The sequence below is a fragment of the Passer domesticus genome, chromosome 20 (genome assembly GCF_036417665.1).
Source record: "Passer domesticus isolate bPasDom1 chromosome 20, bPasDom1.hap1, whole genome shotgun sequence".
Lineage (NCBI taxonomy): Eukaryota > Metazoa > Chordata > Aves > Passeriformes > Passeridae > Passer > Passer domesticus.
In genome coordinates, this window is record NC_087493.1 from 8,936,778 (window position 1) to 8,955,910 (window position 19,133).

Here is a 19,133-nt window from a genome sequence, read left to right on the forward strand (position 1 = left end):
CCCAGCATTGAAGCAGGGTGGTTTCCTCTGTTTGTTCCCTGATTTGGGAAGGATGCTGAAGATGCTTCACACCTTAATGTCCTGCTCCATCCAGTGGGATGGGGCTGTCTGCCAGCCCAGCTGTGGCACCAGTGAACATGCTTGGGGGCTGCCAGCCCTGTCCCATCCCATCCCATCCCATCCCATCCCATCCCATCCCATCCCATCCCATCCCATCCCATCCCATCCCATCCCATCCCATCCCATCCCATCCCATCCCATTCTCCTCACAGTGTTTCCAGCTGCTCCTCTGTCATGCCCCAGCTCTCCCCATGCCCAAACTGTCTTTCTGCAGTGATGGAAGGCAGGAGGGATCAGTGTGAGGTGCCCAGGGATCCCAAGTACCCCGACTGTGCTGGCAAGGTGGAGGTGAGTTGGGGTCCCCTGTGTGGGAGAGGGTCTCCAGCTGGGATGGAAGGGCCCAAAGCAGTGACCCTGGGGGTTAAACTGGGAAGAACAATGGGGAATGGGATGTTTTCCAGAATAAAATGTCTGTTAATGTTGGAAAGGTGCAGCCCATTGAAGGAGGAGCAGCAGAGCCAAAGGCGTGGAAAGCAAAGCAGCGCTGTGCTTTGAGGAGAAAACACAAGGGAGGTGTCCAACCTTCTCTGGCAGCCTTTGCTACAGAAATGGGATTGTTTGCCCCAGTAATACCCTCCCCAAATATACCTTTAGGTGGAGTGGTACAAAGCATTGGAGCCAGAGGCTGCAGCAGAACCAGCTGTGAGACCACCTCTGCCTGCAGCCCTCCCTGCCTGCAGTCTGTGCATCCAATTCCAGAAGCACAGTGAGGAGGAAGCTCTGGCACATCACCTCTGAATATCTGGAGCATTCCCTGGTGCCTGGGGATTAAGCCCAGCACTGCCCAGAGCAGCAGCTCGTTCAGGTGGCCAGAACCTCCATCTCAATCAGTCCTGCCTGACCCAACCTGCTCTTCATACTGGAAAGCGGCCTGGCACTTGGCCCAGAGCATGATGGCTTTGTCAGAGAGCATATTTACATCAACTAATTAAAAGCATTGCTCTTTTCCCTCCTCTTCCCAACATGCTTCAAGCTCAGGCTTCTGCAGGGCCCAGTCTCTCTGGAAAGATGTTGAAGGTTGTGAGAAAATGATGTGGGAGGAACAAGAAAATGATGTGGATTTTTCACTTCCAGGGATGTTAGCCATCCTTTCCTTTCACAATTTGAGTAAATTCGGGATGTAATGCAATTGTGGAAGGCTGTAACCCCATCTCCCCTCTTGGTGATTGCTGTGCTTTACAGATTGGGCACAGCAACCCGTCCCTGAGCAGATTTGTTTTTGTAGTTGAATTAGGAAGAGGCTGGCAAAAGCCGTTGTGGGGGATGATGAATCGCTGCTCTGGTCCCTGGTTATTCTCCTCTGTGTGAAATCATCCCTGGGGACTGCTGGCAGATCTGTCTCCTGCCCTGCTGCTCCAGGGGCAATGAGATCAGCAGCTCCCCAGCAAAGCCAGCCAGAAGAAATCCCTATGGTGCATAATTTCCTGGAGATTAATGGCTGTGCCCCTGGGGAAGGCTGGCACCAGTGCTAGAAACCCAGGGAGCCCCCAGCAAACCTTCCTGGCTCTTCCTCTGCCCCGCATTCCCTGGAGGCCCCGAGTGGGTGAACACCAGCCCCGTGGCACTGGGGCTGGGTTTGCAGCCCTTTTTCCACCCTCTGCCCTTCATTTTTATCTGCCAGGCAGAGAAAGGGACAGAGAACAGAGCTTTTCCATAGCAGGGGCAGCTGGCAGGGCTGGCACACCTCCTTCATGGGCCTCATGTGTTTCTTTGCCCCTCGCAGTGGATGAGGGCCCGCTGGACCTCTGACCCCTGCTATGCGTTCTTTGGCGTGGACGGCACCGAGTGCTCCTTCCTCATCTACCTCAGCGAGGTCGAGTGGTTCTGTCCCCCCCTGCCCTGGCGAAACCGGACGGTGGCCGTGCCCTCGCCGCCACCGCCACCGCGGGCGCAGGTAAGGTGGGCCCAGCCTGGCTTCTGCTGGGCCAGGGGTTTGTGTGGGGAAGCATCAGTGGGAATAAACATTCGTTGTCAGCACGGCCATGATGCCTGACGTGGGTTTTCACAGAATCACCGCGTGGTTGGGGTTGGAAGGGATTTTGTGGGCAGGGAACCTTGCAGTAGAAGAGGTTGTTCCAAGGCCTGCCCGACCTGGCCTTCAATGTTTCAAGGGATGGAGCATCCACCACCTCTCTTTGCAACCTGTGCCAGTGCTTTATCACCCTCACCACGAAAAGTTTCCTCTTTATGTCTATTCTGAGTCAGTTTGAAGCCATCACTCCTTGTCCTGTTGCAACAGGCCCTGCTAAAAATTCTGTTCCTGTCTTTTTGTAAGTCCCTGTAAGTATGGAAAGGTTGCAAGAAAATCTCTCTGGAGCCTTCTCTTGTCCAGGCTCCCCCAGTCTGTCTCCACAGCAGAGATGCTTCATCCCTCTGATCATTTTTGTGGCCTCCACTCCTCCACTCCAACACATCCATGCCTTTCCTCTGCTGAGGAATCTGGGTTCTCACGAGGAGCCCTGCGTGCAGTGGGATCCCTCTGGGATTTGGGGCATGAAGTGGAGGAGCTGCCACGGCTCCAGGGCAGCAGGAAGGGCTCAGATCACCTCTGCTGAGATGGACAAACCTCCCCCAGGCCGCGGGGCAGCCCGGGGGCTCCTCTGGCGGCTGCTTTCCCTACACTCACCGTGCAGAGCCTGCTCCTTCCCTAGGCAGCTTTCCGGAGGGACCTGGCTCGCCTGCTGGAGCTCATCGGCACGGGCAAGGAGTCCCTGAGCTTCATGAAGAAGAGGATCCGGCACCTGGCCCAGCAGTGGCTGCGGGCGGCGCGGCGCCTGGAGCAGAGGCTGGCGGGACGGCAGTGGGACCAGAAACACGTACGGGGGTTCTCGGGGAGGGGAGCCAGCTGGGAGGAAAATTCATTTATGGCAGCGTGTGGGTATTGTGTTTGTGGGGTGCCCCGATGAAGGAAGGAATGATGACTCTGACTCCATGCTCTCAGAAGGCTAATTTATTATTTTATGATACTATGATATTAAACAATACTATGCTATACTAAACTATACTATGCTAAAGAATACAGAAAGGATACTTACAGAAGGCTAAAAATATATCAATGAAAACTTGTGACTCTTTCCAGAGTCCCGACACAGCTTGGCCCTGATTAGCCAATGAGTCAAAATAACTCACACCAGAATCCAATGAAACAATCACCTGTGGGTAAACAATCTCCAAGCACATTCCACATGAGCAAAACGGAGGAGAAGCAAATGAAATAAGAATTGTTTTCCTTTTTCTGAGGCTTCTCAGCTTCCCAGGAGAAAAATCCTGGGCAAAGGGATTTTCCCAGAGAATGCGAATGCCACATGTGGGTCTGTAGGGTTGGTCTGTTGTCCATGGGCATGACTCCACGGGCATTTGGGATGTGACAGGACTGGTGGATTTGTGACAGTGGGGTGGATTTTGGAAAGGGGTTCTGGTGGGTGGAGATGGTGTCTGGCTGCCATTGGAGTGTGACAGATCTCCTCTGAGGATAAGCTGAGGTTCCTGGCCCTCCTGGTGGTGTTTCTATTGGGCCTTTGGCCCCTCTCTGCTGGGAAATCCAGCTCCAGCCCGTGGTTCAGGCTGTGATGTACACAGAGAGCACGAGCCAGGCCCCGGGACACAGAGTGGCAGCCAAAGGGCCACGCTCTGGCCATTGGGTCTGTGCTAACTGGACATAGATCATTTGTCTGCACACCTGACTGAGCTCCCTGAGTAATCACAGCCTGCAAAGGAGCTGGAGGGAATCAAGGAAAACCCAGATTGTCCCTTTCCCCAGTGCTGACCCCTCTCCTTGTCTCTGCAGATCCTGGTCCATATTGGCTTCCTGACGGAGGAGTCGGGGGACGTTTTCAGCCCACGGGTGCTGAAGGGAGGCCCTCTGGGTGAGATGGTGCAGTGGGCTGACATCCTGGCTGCCCTCTTCATGCTGGGACACAGCCTGAGGGTCACAGTCTCCCTGAAGGAGCTGCAGAGGTGGGTGCTGGGCTGCATCGAGGTCTTGGGTGGAAGCACCAGGTCTGAGAAGGCTGGGGGAGGCTCTTTGCCCACCTGCATCTCAGACAGTGCTGGTGCTGTACTGTACAACCAGCATTGTGGCTGGGAGAGATCCCCTCCTGCATCCCAGGAAAGTGGGAAGGATTGATGTAAGGTGATGCTTTGCATGAAGCTGATGTGGACATATCTGGAGCAGGGCTCTGTGCTGTGGCTTCAGTGCTGGATCTGAGTAGAATGGTTGCCTGCCACCAGCACACAGCATCACCTGTGTCCCCTGACACCTGCCTGGAGCTGGCTTTGCTGGTGGTTGAGCAGTGACCTTCCCTTCCCTTCCCTTCCCTTCCCTTCCCTTCCCTTCCCTTCCCTTCCCTTCCCTTCCCTTCCCTTCCCTTCCCTTCCCTTCCCTTCCCTTCCCTTCCCTTCCCTTCCCTTCCCTTCCCTTCCCTTCCCTTCCCTTCCCTTCCCTTCCCTTCCCTTCCCTTCCCTTCCCTTCCCTTCCCTTCCCTTCCCTTCCCTTCCCGTGCATCCTTTGCAGGGGGTGGTGGTCCCCAAGTTGTCCCACCTCAGGAGGTGGTGGGGGTGACCTGGGGACATGTGAGGGGATTTGTTGCTGCTGGAGGCACTCCTCACAGAGGGAGTGGTTCTTTCTGCTGAGGGACATGGGGCAACACAGGATGAGAGTCTCCAAGAGGGACCAATATTAGATGGAAAAAGAGGGAGAAGCTAACAGTGGGCCCTGTTCCTCTCTGCTGTTCTGCTATTACTGGGCTGACACTGCTGCCTTCTGTCGCCTCATAAGGTTTGCTCCCCTCCCAAGTGGAGGGCAAGTACCAGGGAAATTGCAAATTAGATGGGTTATAAATCAAGAAGAGCCTGAAGCTGCCTCGAGGATTGGGCAGGCTTTGGGAGATGCTAAGCCAGCATCAGCCACATAATGAGCCATGCTGGAAAGGGAGTGATAAAAACCCAACAATCCTGGAGAAAAACAACAAAAAAACCCAACCCACCCCTTGCAGCATTTCAGAATTAATGGATGGAATTAGCTCCTAACTAATTAACTTCAAAAAAATCCCGGTCCTAATGCGAGAGGCAGCATCTCCTCAAAGAGGCAGGAGTGACATGCTAAATAATACCCGTGTAGTCAAGGATGAAAGGAGTTAATGGCTGGGAGGGTTGTGTTGTTGTTGCTGTGTGGTTCTTGTTTGTGTTCTATAATGACAAACCTCCTGGTGGTTGTTTAGGGAGGGGAAGGAGCTGCCGGCTCTCACGGGGTGCTTCTGCAGCACCCGTTTCCCTCTGTGACTCTGGCGAGAGCTGCTCTGCTGCCTGTAGTATTTTGCCCTTGCCAGAAGCCTGGGAGCTTCCACGTCACTTCTCAGTGATGAGAGCTCCTCCTCTGACGTGGATTTGGATGTGTCCCTTGGGATGCAGCTCCGTCTCTTCTCCTGGGTAGCTGAGATGGGAAGTGAGCGAGCCAGGCTGGGGCTGCACATCTTGCCCTTCTCTGTGTCCCAGAAACTGTCCCCACCTCCCCCAGCACACGTCCAGTGCCTTTGGTGATGTTTTAAATGCTGGACACCCACGTCGAGTGCTCACTTTCATGTTGATGGGCTGGGGTGAGTGGAGGCAGGAGCTGGGGATGCAACCACGTCCCCTCTGTCCCTCTGGAGACCAAGCCCCGCTTGGAGGGTCACCACGGGCACCTTTGTGCAGCCCATCAGGAGATGGGTTAGATGTGTCACAGAGGGGCAGAGGTTCTGAGGGGAGGAACGAGTGGTGCCAGCAATCCTGGTGCTGGATCCTGCAGATGTGTCAGTGACATCCCTGCTGCTGGGCTGCTGCCTCTAAGGCGTGCTGGGAAAAGCTTTTGCCTGACCAGGAGCGAGTGGGAGGCTTAGCAGAACATGAGTAATTAGTCCTGAGGTGTGCTAAGAGTTAATCTTGGGCTCTTCCTTAAAGCCTGGAGGCATTTTACCTGTAGCCACAGCTTTGAACAAGGGCTGCGGAGAGCCAGGGATGCACAAAGGGCTGGGGGATGCAGCAAAGCTAAATCCCTGTCCTTGGGAAGTGGCAACCCAGGCACTCTGACTCCTGTCCCTCCTGCACCCCCTTGAAACAGCAAAGCTTTGCAGCTCTGTAGACTGAGCCTGAATTTATCCTCTCCCATCCTGGAGACTCCTTGCAGCAGTGTTGGGTGGGTTTGGGGGTATTTTGCTCCAGCGGTGTGAAATGTTGAATCCATCCTTGTTATGCTCTTTTCATGGCTGGGAGCTGTAGCTGCTCCAGCCCAGCAAAGCCTTCACTGGAGCCCATAAATTATTCAGCACAGATTAACCTCTCTCCTGGTTTGGTTTGGTTTTTGTTTTTTTTGGGGTTTTTTTGTCTCTTCAAATTTCTGAGCTGATTTTTCTGCGTGTATTGATCATTGGCAAGGGATCACTGGAAGATTTGCCTGCATACACTTCAGCCAGTGGTTATCTGAGAGCTGTTCATGATTAGCATCTGTATTGATTGCAATGCAGCAGTGCCTGGAGGTGGTCTGGAGTGGGTCAGGAATGCTGAGGATCAAGAAAATGAAGGAGGAGAAGTAAGGCCCTGGTCAAAAAAGCTGGTGATGAAGGGCTGAGGGTGAAAACATGCTGGGAGTGTGACACCCATGTGTGTGCTGGGCACCTCTCCCTGCCCAACAGTGAGGGCCAGGGGTGTCAAATGCTTCTTCCTCTGGTTTAGGGACTGATGCTAATCTGGAACAAAGATAAGGAGCTCAGGGAATCTGCAGGCTTCATCCCCAGCTAAGCCTGGCATTGTCCAAATGTCCCTGTGAGGTCTGAGATCACAGCCATGCAGCTCAGCTCTGGTTTTTCAGGGCCAGTTTATTTGCGTTATCTTTTACCCACTACAGATTTCAAGATCTGTGAATTCCACTGCTGGGTCCTATCAGGGGCTATTTTTTCTCCTGTAGCTGAGCTAAGTGCAGGTGTTTATTCTCCTTTGAACTCCCAGTGAATTTGTGAGCTGCTTCTGGTGCCTCTGGAGAGGCAAGGGGTGAATCACAGGGTTATCTGTTCCCTTCCAACCCAAACCATTCCGTGTTTCTGTGTGCATCTTCCCAGGAGGAAAATGAACTGCCGAGCTGGAGCAGGGAGCCAGGAGCTGTTTTCTCTCTGAGATTTGTGCTGGGTGGGCAGCCAGCAACATTTTGAGCCTTGTCTTGAAGCAGGGAGGGAAGAAGCTGAACCCCAAATCTGAACAGCAACACTTGATTCTTGCTGAAGACCCCTGGTGCTGAGTTGGTAGCCCAAAAGTGCTTTCAGGGAGGTGAGAATCCAGGCCAGTGTTGGTGTTGTTGCTTGCTAGGGGAGGAGTGGGAAGTGCCTGAAAGCTCTGAGCTGGGTTGTTAATGAGGCAGTTCATGAGTAAATGCTGGAAAATTACAAGCAGCACTTTGGAGCAATGGCTGAGCCCACAAAAAAAGCTTTAATAAACTGAGGCTTTTCCTCTGGAGCCCCTGCGCCCTGGGGTCAGGCAGGAAGGATCCTCTCAGCCTTTTTCCCTGGGAGAAGCAGCACAAGGGGCACTCCTGGATGCTCCAGCTCCTACCCTCATCCTTGAGCCATGGGAGTGGTCATCCTGGCAGGTCCAGTGGCTTTTCTGGGGCTAAGGGAGAGGCTGGGGGAGAAGGGGCTGCAGAGCCGTGAGCTGCTGCGGAGTTCAGAAAAGCACTGAAAGGTGATTTTCTCAATGGTTCCCTCGAAATTAACTGCTCATAAAGCAGGACAGAAAGTCGAAGAAAATGGGATTTGATGCCTCTTGGGGTCAGGGCTTTACAAAGCACTCCCAGAGCTTAATTGCTCCTGTGTCAAGTTCTGGACTCTTAATTCTAGTCCTGGCAAAGCACTGGATTTGCAGCACGTGCCTGTACCCTGTGCTGGGAGCCCTTTCCTGCTGTGGTTTGGGTGCTGAGCCACCCTCCCTGTGCTGGGGTGGGGAGGATGGAGCCTTGGAGCTGTGGTGGGACTTGGCTCTGCTCCCACTGCCCCATCTCCTCCCAGTGCCTGGCACACAGCGAGAGCCGCGATTTTCCTGCTCTTTCTGCACTCACCGAGGTGTGCTCAAGCTGCACAAAGGGCTGTTCAGATGGAAACACGATGTCCAGAAAGCACATTTCTGATTGTCTCCTGGCAGATTAAAGCCATCTTTCTGTCTCACATCTGTTCACATGAAAACCTGTGCCATGCCCAGGCTCTGGCTTCACTCCCCTCACCAGCTGGCGAAACCAGTCCTGCTGTTGTGTGGGAGAGGAAGGAGCTGCTTGTGGAAACAGCCAGAAGTGGCTGGTTCCGTGTGATCCTGATGGAGCTGCAGGGGAAGGCTGTGGATTGATCAGCTCTGCACCACTGGGGAGGAGCCTCCAGCCTTTAGCAGGTGCTCCTGGTACTCGAGTCCAACCTGGCTTTGGGCACTCCCATGGATGGGGCAGCCACAGCTTCTCTGGGCAGCCTCTGCCAGGGCCTCATCACCCTCACAGGGGGAGAATTTCTCCATTTTATTGGAGCTGCTGGAGCAGCTGGGACAGCAGGAGTACAGCCCATCTGTCCCAGGGTCTGCCCAGGCACTACCAGCACGTGAGTGCTCAGTTTCTGCTGCTCCCTGCAGGAATCCAAGTATTGATTTCTCCTTTCCTGGGAAGTTCCTTCATATTTGCTGAGTCTCCGACCAGAAAGAAGTGTTTGTTCTGGCACTGTCTTTTGAGTCTCCAGGTCTTGGAAATAAATAAAAGGATTACTGAACTTCCTCCCTGGAAGGGTAGGGCTGTGTCATACAAGATCAATGATGAACCAGAGAAACAGTCCAGGTGCACCTTGCAAAAGTGAAACCATTGCAGGTGCTGAAATTGCTTGGAAATCCTCATTTCCAGCTGGTGTTCATTCCAGCAGGGGAAGAGCTGGGGGCAGAAGGCAGGCAGTAGGATGTTCATTTTGTGGACTTAGATTTGCACTTGTTGGTTGTGATGGGCTTGTCACAGACCCCTGGGAGCTGCTCAGGCCTGGCTCTGGCACCTTTCACCCCTGGATAACATCCCTGTGCCTGCTGGGCTCTTGCAGCTGAGGGAGCAGTGAGAACAGGCTCCCTGCTCTGTTCTCAGCCTTGCTGATGGCAGCAGATGTGGGCAGAGAAGATGCAATTAAATATAACACAAAATATTGGCCCAGGCTGCCAGGAGATGCCCACGAGATCCATTTAGTCCTGGACTTCTCAGCACCAGGAGTGATAACGCGGAAAGAAACGTTGGGTTAATTTGAAAATAGGTCAATGGGATGTAAAGATAACCCCGCAGTCATGTGACTCCAGAGCACCCGCACCATGCCCGGGGAGGGGACGGTCCCCTGGCTGATTAAAGTACCTCTGAGAGGAAAATAGCAGGACAAGAATCTGCTGGAGATTTATTCTGGAGTAGGCACAGCTGGTGGAGGCAGCTGGCGGAGAGGCGAGCTCGGCATCCACTTGGATCGGAGCCGCTCCGGCTGCTCCCTCCCAGAGAGGAGCCAGGGCTCAGCTGATCCAGGATTTGGGATGGGACAAACCCCTGGATCACCAGCCAGAGGTGCTGAGCTGGTCACCACCCATGGCCGGTCTGGGAGGAAGGTTTCCCCAGCAGACCCCTGGACTGTGCTGGCGGCAAAGGCGGCGTTTGCGCTCATCAATTTTATTTGCGCAATTTCAAGCGCCATTAATAGTACATGGCACAAGGAAAAATCAGGGAAATTGCACTCCAACCATGAGTGAAATTGGGTTTAGTAGAAAATTAGTTGACTTAACTGGCAAATGATGAAAGCCTGAATAAAGAATGTTTAAATAAGGAGGAATAAAAAAAAAAATTTCTCCCCCCGCCCCCATCTCAGAGGTGCAGGCTGGATTTGCATGAGTGGAATATTAAAATCAGTGGTTATAAAGTGTTTAGTGAGGATAAGGGGGGGTAAATGGGGAGATGTTTTGCTCAAAGCCACTGCTCCTGCTGTCAGAGCTATTCCAGCCACGCAGCCATGGCACAGGGAGTATAAATGGATGTGGCAGGTCCTGAGCACCTGGAGAGGGGATGTGTGGCAGATTGCGGTGGTGATGGGAGCTGGGAGAGGCAGACCTGCTCTTCCCAACTGGTGGGAACTTTTTTGGAGGCTTCGGTATGAGTTACACTAATTGCTGCCTCCTGCAGCCCCTCGTCAAGCTTGGTTAGGGCTTCCTTAAATTACAGATTATTTTGTAGTGCAGTGGCTTGTGTGACATGTACCAGCTAGAGGATGGTGTGTGCTGCAAGCACAGTGTAATGGTTTGGGGATTTTTAGTTAAATACAAGGTTTATGGATTGGTTCCACCACCGTGCAGGTTGGTGTAAATCACTGCTTGTCTGATGACTGAGGAAAAAGCAGCACTGTGTGAGCAAATGTGTTGTTTAGAATTCCATCTCTACAAAATCCTGGCTTAAAAATTCCCCTTCAGCCTTCCCGGGAGGTTGAGTCTCCTTGGTGCCCTATTTATTGTACCGAGGTGGCTGTGGGAGGTGAGAGCCTTTCTATTCCTGCCATCTTCCCAATCAGTCCTGTCGTGTAAAATTGTGCATAAAAGTGACAAAACTGCAACCTGTTCCCCCTGCGGCGTCCCCAGCCAGGCTGCCCTGAGCTGATGCTGAGATTCCTTGTGACAAGAGCAATGAAGCAGCTGCAAAAGCAGCTCTTTGTCTTAAATTGAAATTCTCTGTTTTTCCTGGCTTTGGCCAGCGAGGCTGTTCCACATTTACACATTTTCTGGTGTCCCTGTTATGGTCAGGAGTTTGGGGTGACCCTGCACTGGTGTCAGGTTGGGATGGGGCTAAGAAGGATCTTGGTGTTCAGTGCTCAAGGACTTGGAGCCACATCAGAATCATAGAAAAGTCTGAGTTCAGAGGGAGCTTTTAAAGCTCTTCTGGTGCAAACCCCTGCAATGAGCAGGGGCATCTTCCACCAGGTCAGGTTCAGAGGAAGAGGGAGGTGTGGCCAGGAGCCAACCAAGAGCCCTTTATCATATTTTGTATGTCCAGCAAATTTCTGCCTCTGTGTGGTCCCTTCTGATGTTAGTGAGAGACTGGAGAGCAAATCCTTGTCCCCTGGCCTTCCCTGGATGGGAAAGCCATTGATTCCCTCTGGAAGCAGCCATGGGATTGAAAGGTGAAATGCTGAAGTGCTCCTCAGAGGATGGACCTGGGGCCATGGGTCCATTTGAGCTTCAGCTGGGGGACAGATTAACCCCAGGTAGGGCTGGAAAGGGAATTCTCAGGTTCAGAAGGGAAAATGCTGAGAAACTGAGAGAACCAGTAAGAGAGGTCAGAGAGAAGGAAAGATTCAAAGCCTGGGAGTGTAAAGCCTGACCAGAACTTTTATTCTTAAAGAACAGAAAATACCTACAGGCATGGCTGGGATAAATTCCCATCTCCAAATAGAGGTTTGGAGTAAGTGAAGAGCCTAGAAGAAAACAAAGACAGACGTCCTGGCAGGAAGGAGCTAAGGGTGAGATTTCACAGTGTCTGAGCTCAGACTTGTGAAATAAACCAGGAATTCCTCAGCCTTGTTGGAAGGACTGAGAACGGAACGGGACAACTGCGTGGTGGGAGTGAGACAGCCTGGGTGGACCAAATCAGCTCAGCACTTTGGTTTTCCATGAGGATGCTGCTGCTTTTTGGGTGTGAGTGGAGTTAGGAGGATAAGGAATTATCATCTTTAGGAGGAAAAACAAAATACAGGAGCATTAAAACTGCAGAGTGAATCAGCCTCTGAGCAAACTGGCACTGGGAAATCACAAGTACAAGCAACATGGATTTTTGAGAAACCTGCAGAAGCTGGAAGGTATCACAGGGATTTTTATTTTTTCTCTGAGAAGGAGGAAACATGGTCCAGACAAGCAGATGGGCTGTCAGGCTGACATCAGTGGTACACTTGGTGGAACAGCTTTGGAGAGAGGGATTCATCAGTTCACAGAGGTAATTGGAAATGGAAGGAGACATACCACAGGTTTAGCAGCCCTGTATCTTGCTGGATTAATCACATCTCACCCTGGCAGCGAGGTAACTGATGGTCTTGATAAAGAGATTACAGTCAGTGGAGTTTATCTGGATTTTCATAGTGCATTTTATCCACTGGAGGAGGGAAGAGGAGCTGAATGTGGCTGTTTGTAAGGAACTGCTGGAAACCCCCTGAGTGAGACCCAGTGCCCAGCTGCCCCCTGTTTTATGGAATTATTTCATAAATGGGACCAAAAGTGAGAAATATGAATGAAATGTGCCCGGCATCCAAGGACAGGCATTGCCAGCAGAGTCAAGGAGAAGCTGAGAGTGCTCTGGGATGTGGTGGGTAAGGACTGGAATAAGAGAGACATTCAGGGTGTGCTGGGAGGGATGTGGAGCTGGAACAGGGAGCTTTAGGCTCAGCTGGGAACCTTGCAGGCAGAGAGGAGAGGAAAGATGTGGCTTTACAAGTCTGTCACTGGTGTGACTGCAGTGAAAGTAAACGAAATCTGGCGTCTTCAACAAGAGAGGTCCAAGGGAGGGTGTGTGGGGACTGGGATGCTGGTGAGCCCAGGCTGGGAATGCTGTGCCTCACAGTCCATCTGGGAGGAGCAGGAACTCTGCTGGAGCAGGTGCAAAGACGGGGAGGGACCAGGACCCTCCAGAGCTTTGGCCTGGGAAATAAAAACTGGGGTGAGAAGAACCATCTGCCTGCCCTCCACCACAGAGGAGCTGTTTGATGGCTCCTGCTCCATGCCCAGCAGGGAAAGGAGTGTTTGTGCTGCAGGGCTCTGGTGGTGCTGGGGGCTGATCCCTCCTGCTTCTCCCCAGTCACTTAGGGGTGCCTCCAGGACGGGGGAACTGCCCCTTGACCAGTCCTCTGCCTTTCGACCTGATTTACACCGACTACCACGGCCTCCAGCAGATGAAGCAGCACATGGGGCTCTCCTTTAAGAAATACAGGTAAGCAAAGCCACTGCCTGCTCTTGATCTCCATCTCATTAATTAGCAAGCAAAGGTTAATGCTAATGACCAACCCAAGGAGCCAGACCCTATGATTTTACCTTTGATTTTTCCCTGCTTTTTGCTTTGCTGTGTCCCCTGCTGCCACAGCAGGAGGCATTCTGAGCCTCAGGTATTTAGAATAAAACCTCAATAAAGGAGAGAGAGTTGGGGAAAGACCAAACCCTTCATGGGCCTGCAGTTGTTGATGTGTGCTTCCATTCCTGTAGCCAGGGGTGGGCACAACATGGAGGGGAGGGTGAGCCTTGGGAATTTGTAAGGAGCCCTATCCCTGGCTCCTTGAGCATCAAGACAAATGTCGTCATCCCCTGGTACATCACCAGCCTGGAAAATCTGCGATTTAATTTAGTGCTGATAGACCTGCTATTTATTACATTTTTTCCCATCTCTTCCACTATCCTACACAATTTTATTAGAGAGAAAAGTGACAAGCTGCGTTATTGCTTTTATTATAAATGCATTTGCTTTTGCATTCAGCTTGCTTTGCTCTTCCCTTACTTGTTCCTCTTCTCTCCTCAGCCTTGTGCTGGTAGTGCCTGCCTCAGCATTCCCAGGATATTGGGAAAGGCATTAATAAGCTTTGGGAGGTTCATCATTCTCACAACTGTTGGGGAGCTGAGGGTCCTGCAAAGGGAAATTCTCCTGCAAGGAGGGAGCAGTGCTGGGAAGGGCTCCTTGGGATGCTGCTGCACCCTCTTGTCAGGAAAATTAATCCACAAACACCAGAGGTTTATGTCCCAAAAGGAGACAGAGGAGTCCTTTTACTTTATTCAAATAAAGGGAGAGGCCATGGGGTATTCCTCTGGGGTCTCTCCAATTTTTGGAGGATGCAACCTCCTTTATATCCTAATTTCCTGCCACATTTCCCTTCTCTCTTTCCCCGAGGTACTTGAGAGGTACAGACTTCCTGAAATTCCTGATACCGAAGATTTCCCTCTAATGTACAACACTCTCTTTTAGTTTTTAATTCTTATGGAATTTATGTTTTTTCCCCATTTTTTCTTTTATCTTTCAATATCCAATTTCATTTATCAGCAAACCTGCAGTTTGTTTGTAAAAGCAAATACCATTTTCCATTCATCAATCAGTGGAATCCTTCCCACTGTTTCTTTTATCTCCCAGTGCTGGTTTCATCTACCAGCAGACCCACAGCTTGTTTGTAAAGACAAACCCATCATTCCTCTCACTCTGCTCGGGGTGCAGACAGGGACAAGGCTCCTGGGGACAGCAGGTGTCCTCAGGGGGTGTGTGCCCCGCAGGTGCCGTGTCCGGGTCATCGACACCTTTGGGACAGAGCCAGCCTACAACCACGAGGAGTACGCCACGCTGCGCGGCTACCGCACCAACTGGGGCTACTGGAACCTGCAGCCCACCCAGTTCATGACCATGTTCCGTAAGTGCTGAAGCCTGGGACGGGGGCTTGTCACCATCTGCTACTACAAGCAGGGGTTGTGATGGTTTGTTAATTGATCTGAGTGCAAAAATAACACAGAGGGGATTTCAGTATTATATCAAAACGAACGCACCTTTATTGAGTGCCCACAGCAAATGTGGTAGAAGGGTTAGAAAGGAGATAAAGGATAGAGAGAGAGAAAGAAAGAGGGGGGAGTACAGCTACCAACAGAGAGACGAAATCCTCGTGGTCTGGCCAATAGATCTGTCTTTTCACATCGGGGAGAATCTCAAAGTCTTGGTTAACTCAGGGATCTATTATAGTCCTCCACCGCGGGGCAATCAAGTGAAAGATGATGGAGAATGAGTCTACTGAAAATGGGTTGCATATCAGGGGTTAATCCTCCAATTACAGCTTCAGGTAATGAAGTCACATTCCCCCAGTGGGCTTCTCCCCAGTTCACTTTGGTTTAAATATTGGAATAAGTCACACAGGACTCCCTTTTTCTCATGGTGGAAAAAACCCATTTTTTGTTCACATAACTCTTTTTCATACAGTTTTACAGACCTCATGTGTGACTCCAATTGGTCAGGAGCTTTCTTCCCAATCACTTTATTGGTTAGTAACAAGTTGTTATTCTGTATTGATTGGTCATCAAGCCCCAGGTGTGTACATGCAGGAAAAGTTGTTTGTGCGAGATAGTTTTCATTTTTCTAGAAACATTTTTCTGTGCAAAACCAGTTTATACAGGTGCTAGTTGCTTTTCACCCAGGAATAGATTGTTAAGCTAACTAGCTTGTATCAGGATTGCTTTCAGATGGGCACTTGCCAAGTGCTAGCTTGACAGGGCCAGCCACTGATACAACAGAGCAGGCCTGATTTTATGCGGCCTTTTTCTCATAGCTTTTCTACCTTACTGCAACACCTATACTTTTCAAGCCTGAGGCTGTGATGGTGACCTTGGTTCTCAGGCCTGGAAGGATTGTTTTGTCTGACCAAACTGTGAAGAGAGCTAACTAACACTCTATATGGAGTTTGGAGTTATACCCTATGCAGTACAAGATCTGAAAAATGTAAAAGCTAAAAACTTAAGGCATCGGTAGGGGCCTGCCAGGGTGGTTCTGGGGCTCTGAGATCCTCCACGAGGTGATGCTCAGGCAGTGTCATCCACCCCAGCTCTGCTCCTGCTTCCCCCTGCCCCCGAGGAGATTCTGCTGGGCCACCTCGGGCTACAGAATGATCCAGGGAGAGAGACCAGGCTCCTTCCCCTGGTCCAGCACAGTCAGGGCACAGCCTGCAGCTTCCAGAGCTGCAGAGCCTGCTTTGCTTCCAGCTGGGATTCTGCAGGTGAGAGCAGCTCAGGGGTTGGGATTTGCCTGTGGGAGATGTGCATGTCTGGAAGGAGCCCAGTGTCCCACTGGCTGCTGGGTGACCCAAGCATTCCTTTTCCTGGCTGGGTAAATCACCTCTGGCAGCCTTAAAACCCCTCACTGTGTGAAGAGCTGCTCGAGTGGGTTCTGAAGCCTGGATTTCATGAGCTGCCTGGATAGGGATCCAAGCTCCATTCTCCTCCATGCTCCAGCAAGGCTCTGGAGCCGGGCACATCTCAGGCTGTATCCCCACCCCTGGGGACATCCCAAAAAACATCTGTCCCACCTGTCTCCTCCCCTTGGTGCCCACAGCTCACACCCCTGACAACTCCTTCATGGGCTTCGTGTCAGAGGAGCTGAACCAGACGGAGAGGGAGCTCATCAAGGCCAACAAAGTCAGCAGCATGGCCGTGGTGTATGGCAAGGAGGCCAGCATCTGGAAGGTGGGTGTCCTTGGGCTGCAGGGGACAGGCCAGGCAGGCAGGGGTAGGCACAGGCAGGGCTGGGAGGCAGCCCCAGCCTCTGGATCTCACCCTGAGCTGTGAAGGTGCAGGTCTGGGTGTGTTTGTGGAGAACCATCCTTGTCCTGCTCCTGGGGGAGTGATGGACACATCCAGAGCCTCCAACAAGCAGGGAGAGGCTGGTGGGACACCATTCCCTGCTCCTTGCTCTGGGTGGTGCTTCCTCCCAGCAGGCTCTGAGGCTGAGGATTTCGTATTGATGATTTTATGTAATTAATTATAATGATTGCAACTAATTAATTGCAGTGATTGCTGCATTATGATGGGGATAGTTTGTGTCTGCTTTCAAGCACTCTGAAAAAGGGTCATGCTCCCCATGCCTGGAACACCTGGGGGAGAGGGGTGGGTCACTGCATGGGGACAGCCCCTCCAGCCCCCCAAAACACCCCCCTGCATCTCCAGAGGGGCTGTGCATGCTCCCCCCATCCTATCCAGAGCTAGCAAGCTGCTTTTCCTTCCAGGGCTGTAAAAGGAGCTAATTCTCATTGTCTGTTGATTTATTTCTATTTTTCCCTCTGTGCACCGCCTGGGGCTGCTCCAGTTGCAGGTACTGTACCACACCAGCTGCTGCTGGGCTTTGCCTCTGCTCCTCTTCTCGGGAGAGAAAAGGTTTTTGTCAGAGTCGACTTTGCCATGACGTGGGCTGGGTCCTCTGGAGCTGCTGGGCTTGATGTGGGTTGATGCAGCGGGGGCTGTACCTCCTCCCCTTCCCAGCTTTCCTGATTAGCAGCTGCTAATTAGCAGGAATGCTTGTGGTGAGCCAGGATCCAGCCACTCCATCTCCTCTTTACTGGTGTTTGTGGGTTTTCCATCCCTGCCCAGGTCTGAGAGAAAATCCCCCCTGCCTCTGCCTGGCTCCAGGGCTCCCTAAAAGCCCTACTGAAACCTACTAAAACTCATTTTAGAAGAACTGCAACATCTTGTCTTATTTTTCTACCATTCCCCTGCCCTTTCTTATCCAGAAGTTTCCTTGGAGCTTAGTTAAGGTGATTTGGGAAGGCACTAAAGAGAGTTCAAACCCCAGAATGGACATTTCCCTCCACCCCAGGTGCTACAGGCATTTGCTGGTTTGAGTCAGAACTCACAAACAACATCAGTTTTCCCCCAGCTGCATTTTTGGGGTCATTTATTGCTGGGTGAAGAGGCTGGGGCTGGGCCTTGCTGGTTCCTTGAGGCCAGGCTGCCTGGTCTTTGCTTCCCACCTTGTACACTCCATGCAATAAAAAGGGAATAGAGGAGTTTTTCCTTATTTTGAGTGATTTTGAGGTCCAGAAAGGCACCGATCACCTCCACCTTCTGGAGTCAGGTGCTCATTTACCAGCCTTGGACTAAACACTCTCTCCAGAGCAGGATGTTTTTGACATTTAGAAACATTTCATTAAACCTCCCTTCTCTTTATTTCTCATTTCCTGCCCCTCTGAACTTCTTGCCTCTGGCTCACAACAGGAGCTGAAGTTTTAATAAGCTGGGAAAGCCTTGGAGGATCCCAGGGATCCATGGCTGAGGGCAGAAATACAGCATTTAAGGAGGCTTTAAGGCAACATACAGAGTTTTCTCCAATTCCCCATTTACAACTCCTTATTCCCCCTGGTCTTTCCTCTTTTGGGGCCGTTGCAGCCCTGGAAAATCCAGCATCCAAAAGATGGGCCCTTTGTGGTTTTTTTCAAGACAAAAAAAAAAAAAAAAAATCTGCAGTAGAGAAATTGTTAAAAAGAAAGGCTGCTTTAGAGCAAAAGGAGGGAAGCCTCCAAGGGAAGAAAACTGATGACCCCCTTCATTTTCCAGGTAGTGAAACAGGATTAAATCTGAATGAGAAAATCCTTGGAGCTTGTTACTTGGAAGAAGAGGCCATTAGCAAGCTCTGGTCTTTGCAGACTCCCTTCTGATCCCTCTGAAGCCTTTAATTCAGCAGCTCCAGAGTGGAAGTTGCCCTTGGAGGGGACAGGGGAGGCAGGAACCTGATGATCAGAGTGATGGATCCTGCAGCCATTGGGGCTCTCCAGGAGCCTGGGGCAGTGCAGGATGTGTTTCCACGGGCTGAGGAGAGACAGGTGGGGGTTTTGCACTGCTGTGGGTCTGCCTGAAGCATGGCAGGTGCTCTGGGACAGCAGTTTGAGAGTTAAACCCCCCATAACTGTGAGGAGGAGGAGGTCAGACCCATCCTTTGGTGTAGTTCATGTCTGCCTTCCTGCCCAGGGCAAGGAGAAGTTCCTGGCCATCCTGAACAAGTACATGGAGATCCATGGCACAGTTTATTACGAGACACAGAGGCCACCTGAGGTGCCAGCATTCGTCAAGAACCACGGGCTGCTGCCCCAGCACGAGTTCCAGCAGCTGCTGAGGAAGGCAAAGGTGGGTGAGGCCATCCCAGGACCCTGTTCCCCATCACCTGTACTCCTCCCAGGCCTGCAGGCACTCCTAGCTGGGATAATTAAGCCTGTCAGCCTGGATAATTAGGCAGGAGCACATTTCAGATCAAGATGTGTCTGAGGAGTTTCTCCTTGCAGACTTTCCACAGGCAGAGTGCAAAGTTTCCTCATTAATTCATTTATTGCTGAGTGGGGTGAGGCTTGGGTTTTTTTTTTCCACCTTATAGCTGTGATAAAAATAAACCAGATTCTTGGAGTGTGTGGGTGCGGGCACATCCCCATTGCTTCAGCTGGTGCCTGGGGGAAATATTCCTGATTTACCAG

The 19,133-nt window shown here is 51.6% G+C and overlaps 1 protein-coding gene across 1 annotated transcript in view; it reads left to right on the forward strand.

Moving 5' to 3' along the window:
* MGAT5B (alpha-1,6-mannosylglycoprotein 6-beta-N-acetylglucosaminyltransferase B) overlaps positions 1-19,133 on the forward strand; it is a 69,338-nt gene that overhangs the window by 38,193 nt on the left and 12,012 nt on the right. Inside the window, exons 5-12 of the mRNA XM_064395298.1 lie at positions 335-408; positions 1,844-2,014; positions 2,772-2,936; positions 3,908-4,077; positions 12,965-13,096; positions 14,416-14,549; positions 16,232-16,362; positions 18,637-18,792. Coding sequence (XP_064251368.1) covers positions 335-408; positions 1,844-2,014; positions 2,772-2,936; positions 3,908-4,077; positions 12,965-13,096; positions 14,416-14,549; positions 16,232-16,362; positions 18,637-18,792 — 1,133 coding nt within the window. The remainder of the gene's footprint in view (positions 1-334; positions 409-1,843; positions 2,015-2,771; positions 2,937-3,907; positions 4,078-12,964; positions 13,097-14,415; positions 14,550-16,231; positions 16,363-18,636; positions 18,793-19,133) is intronic.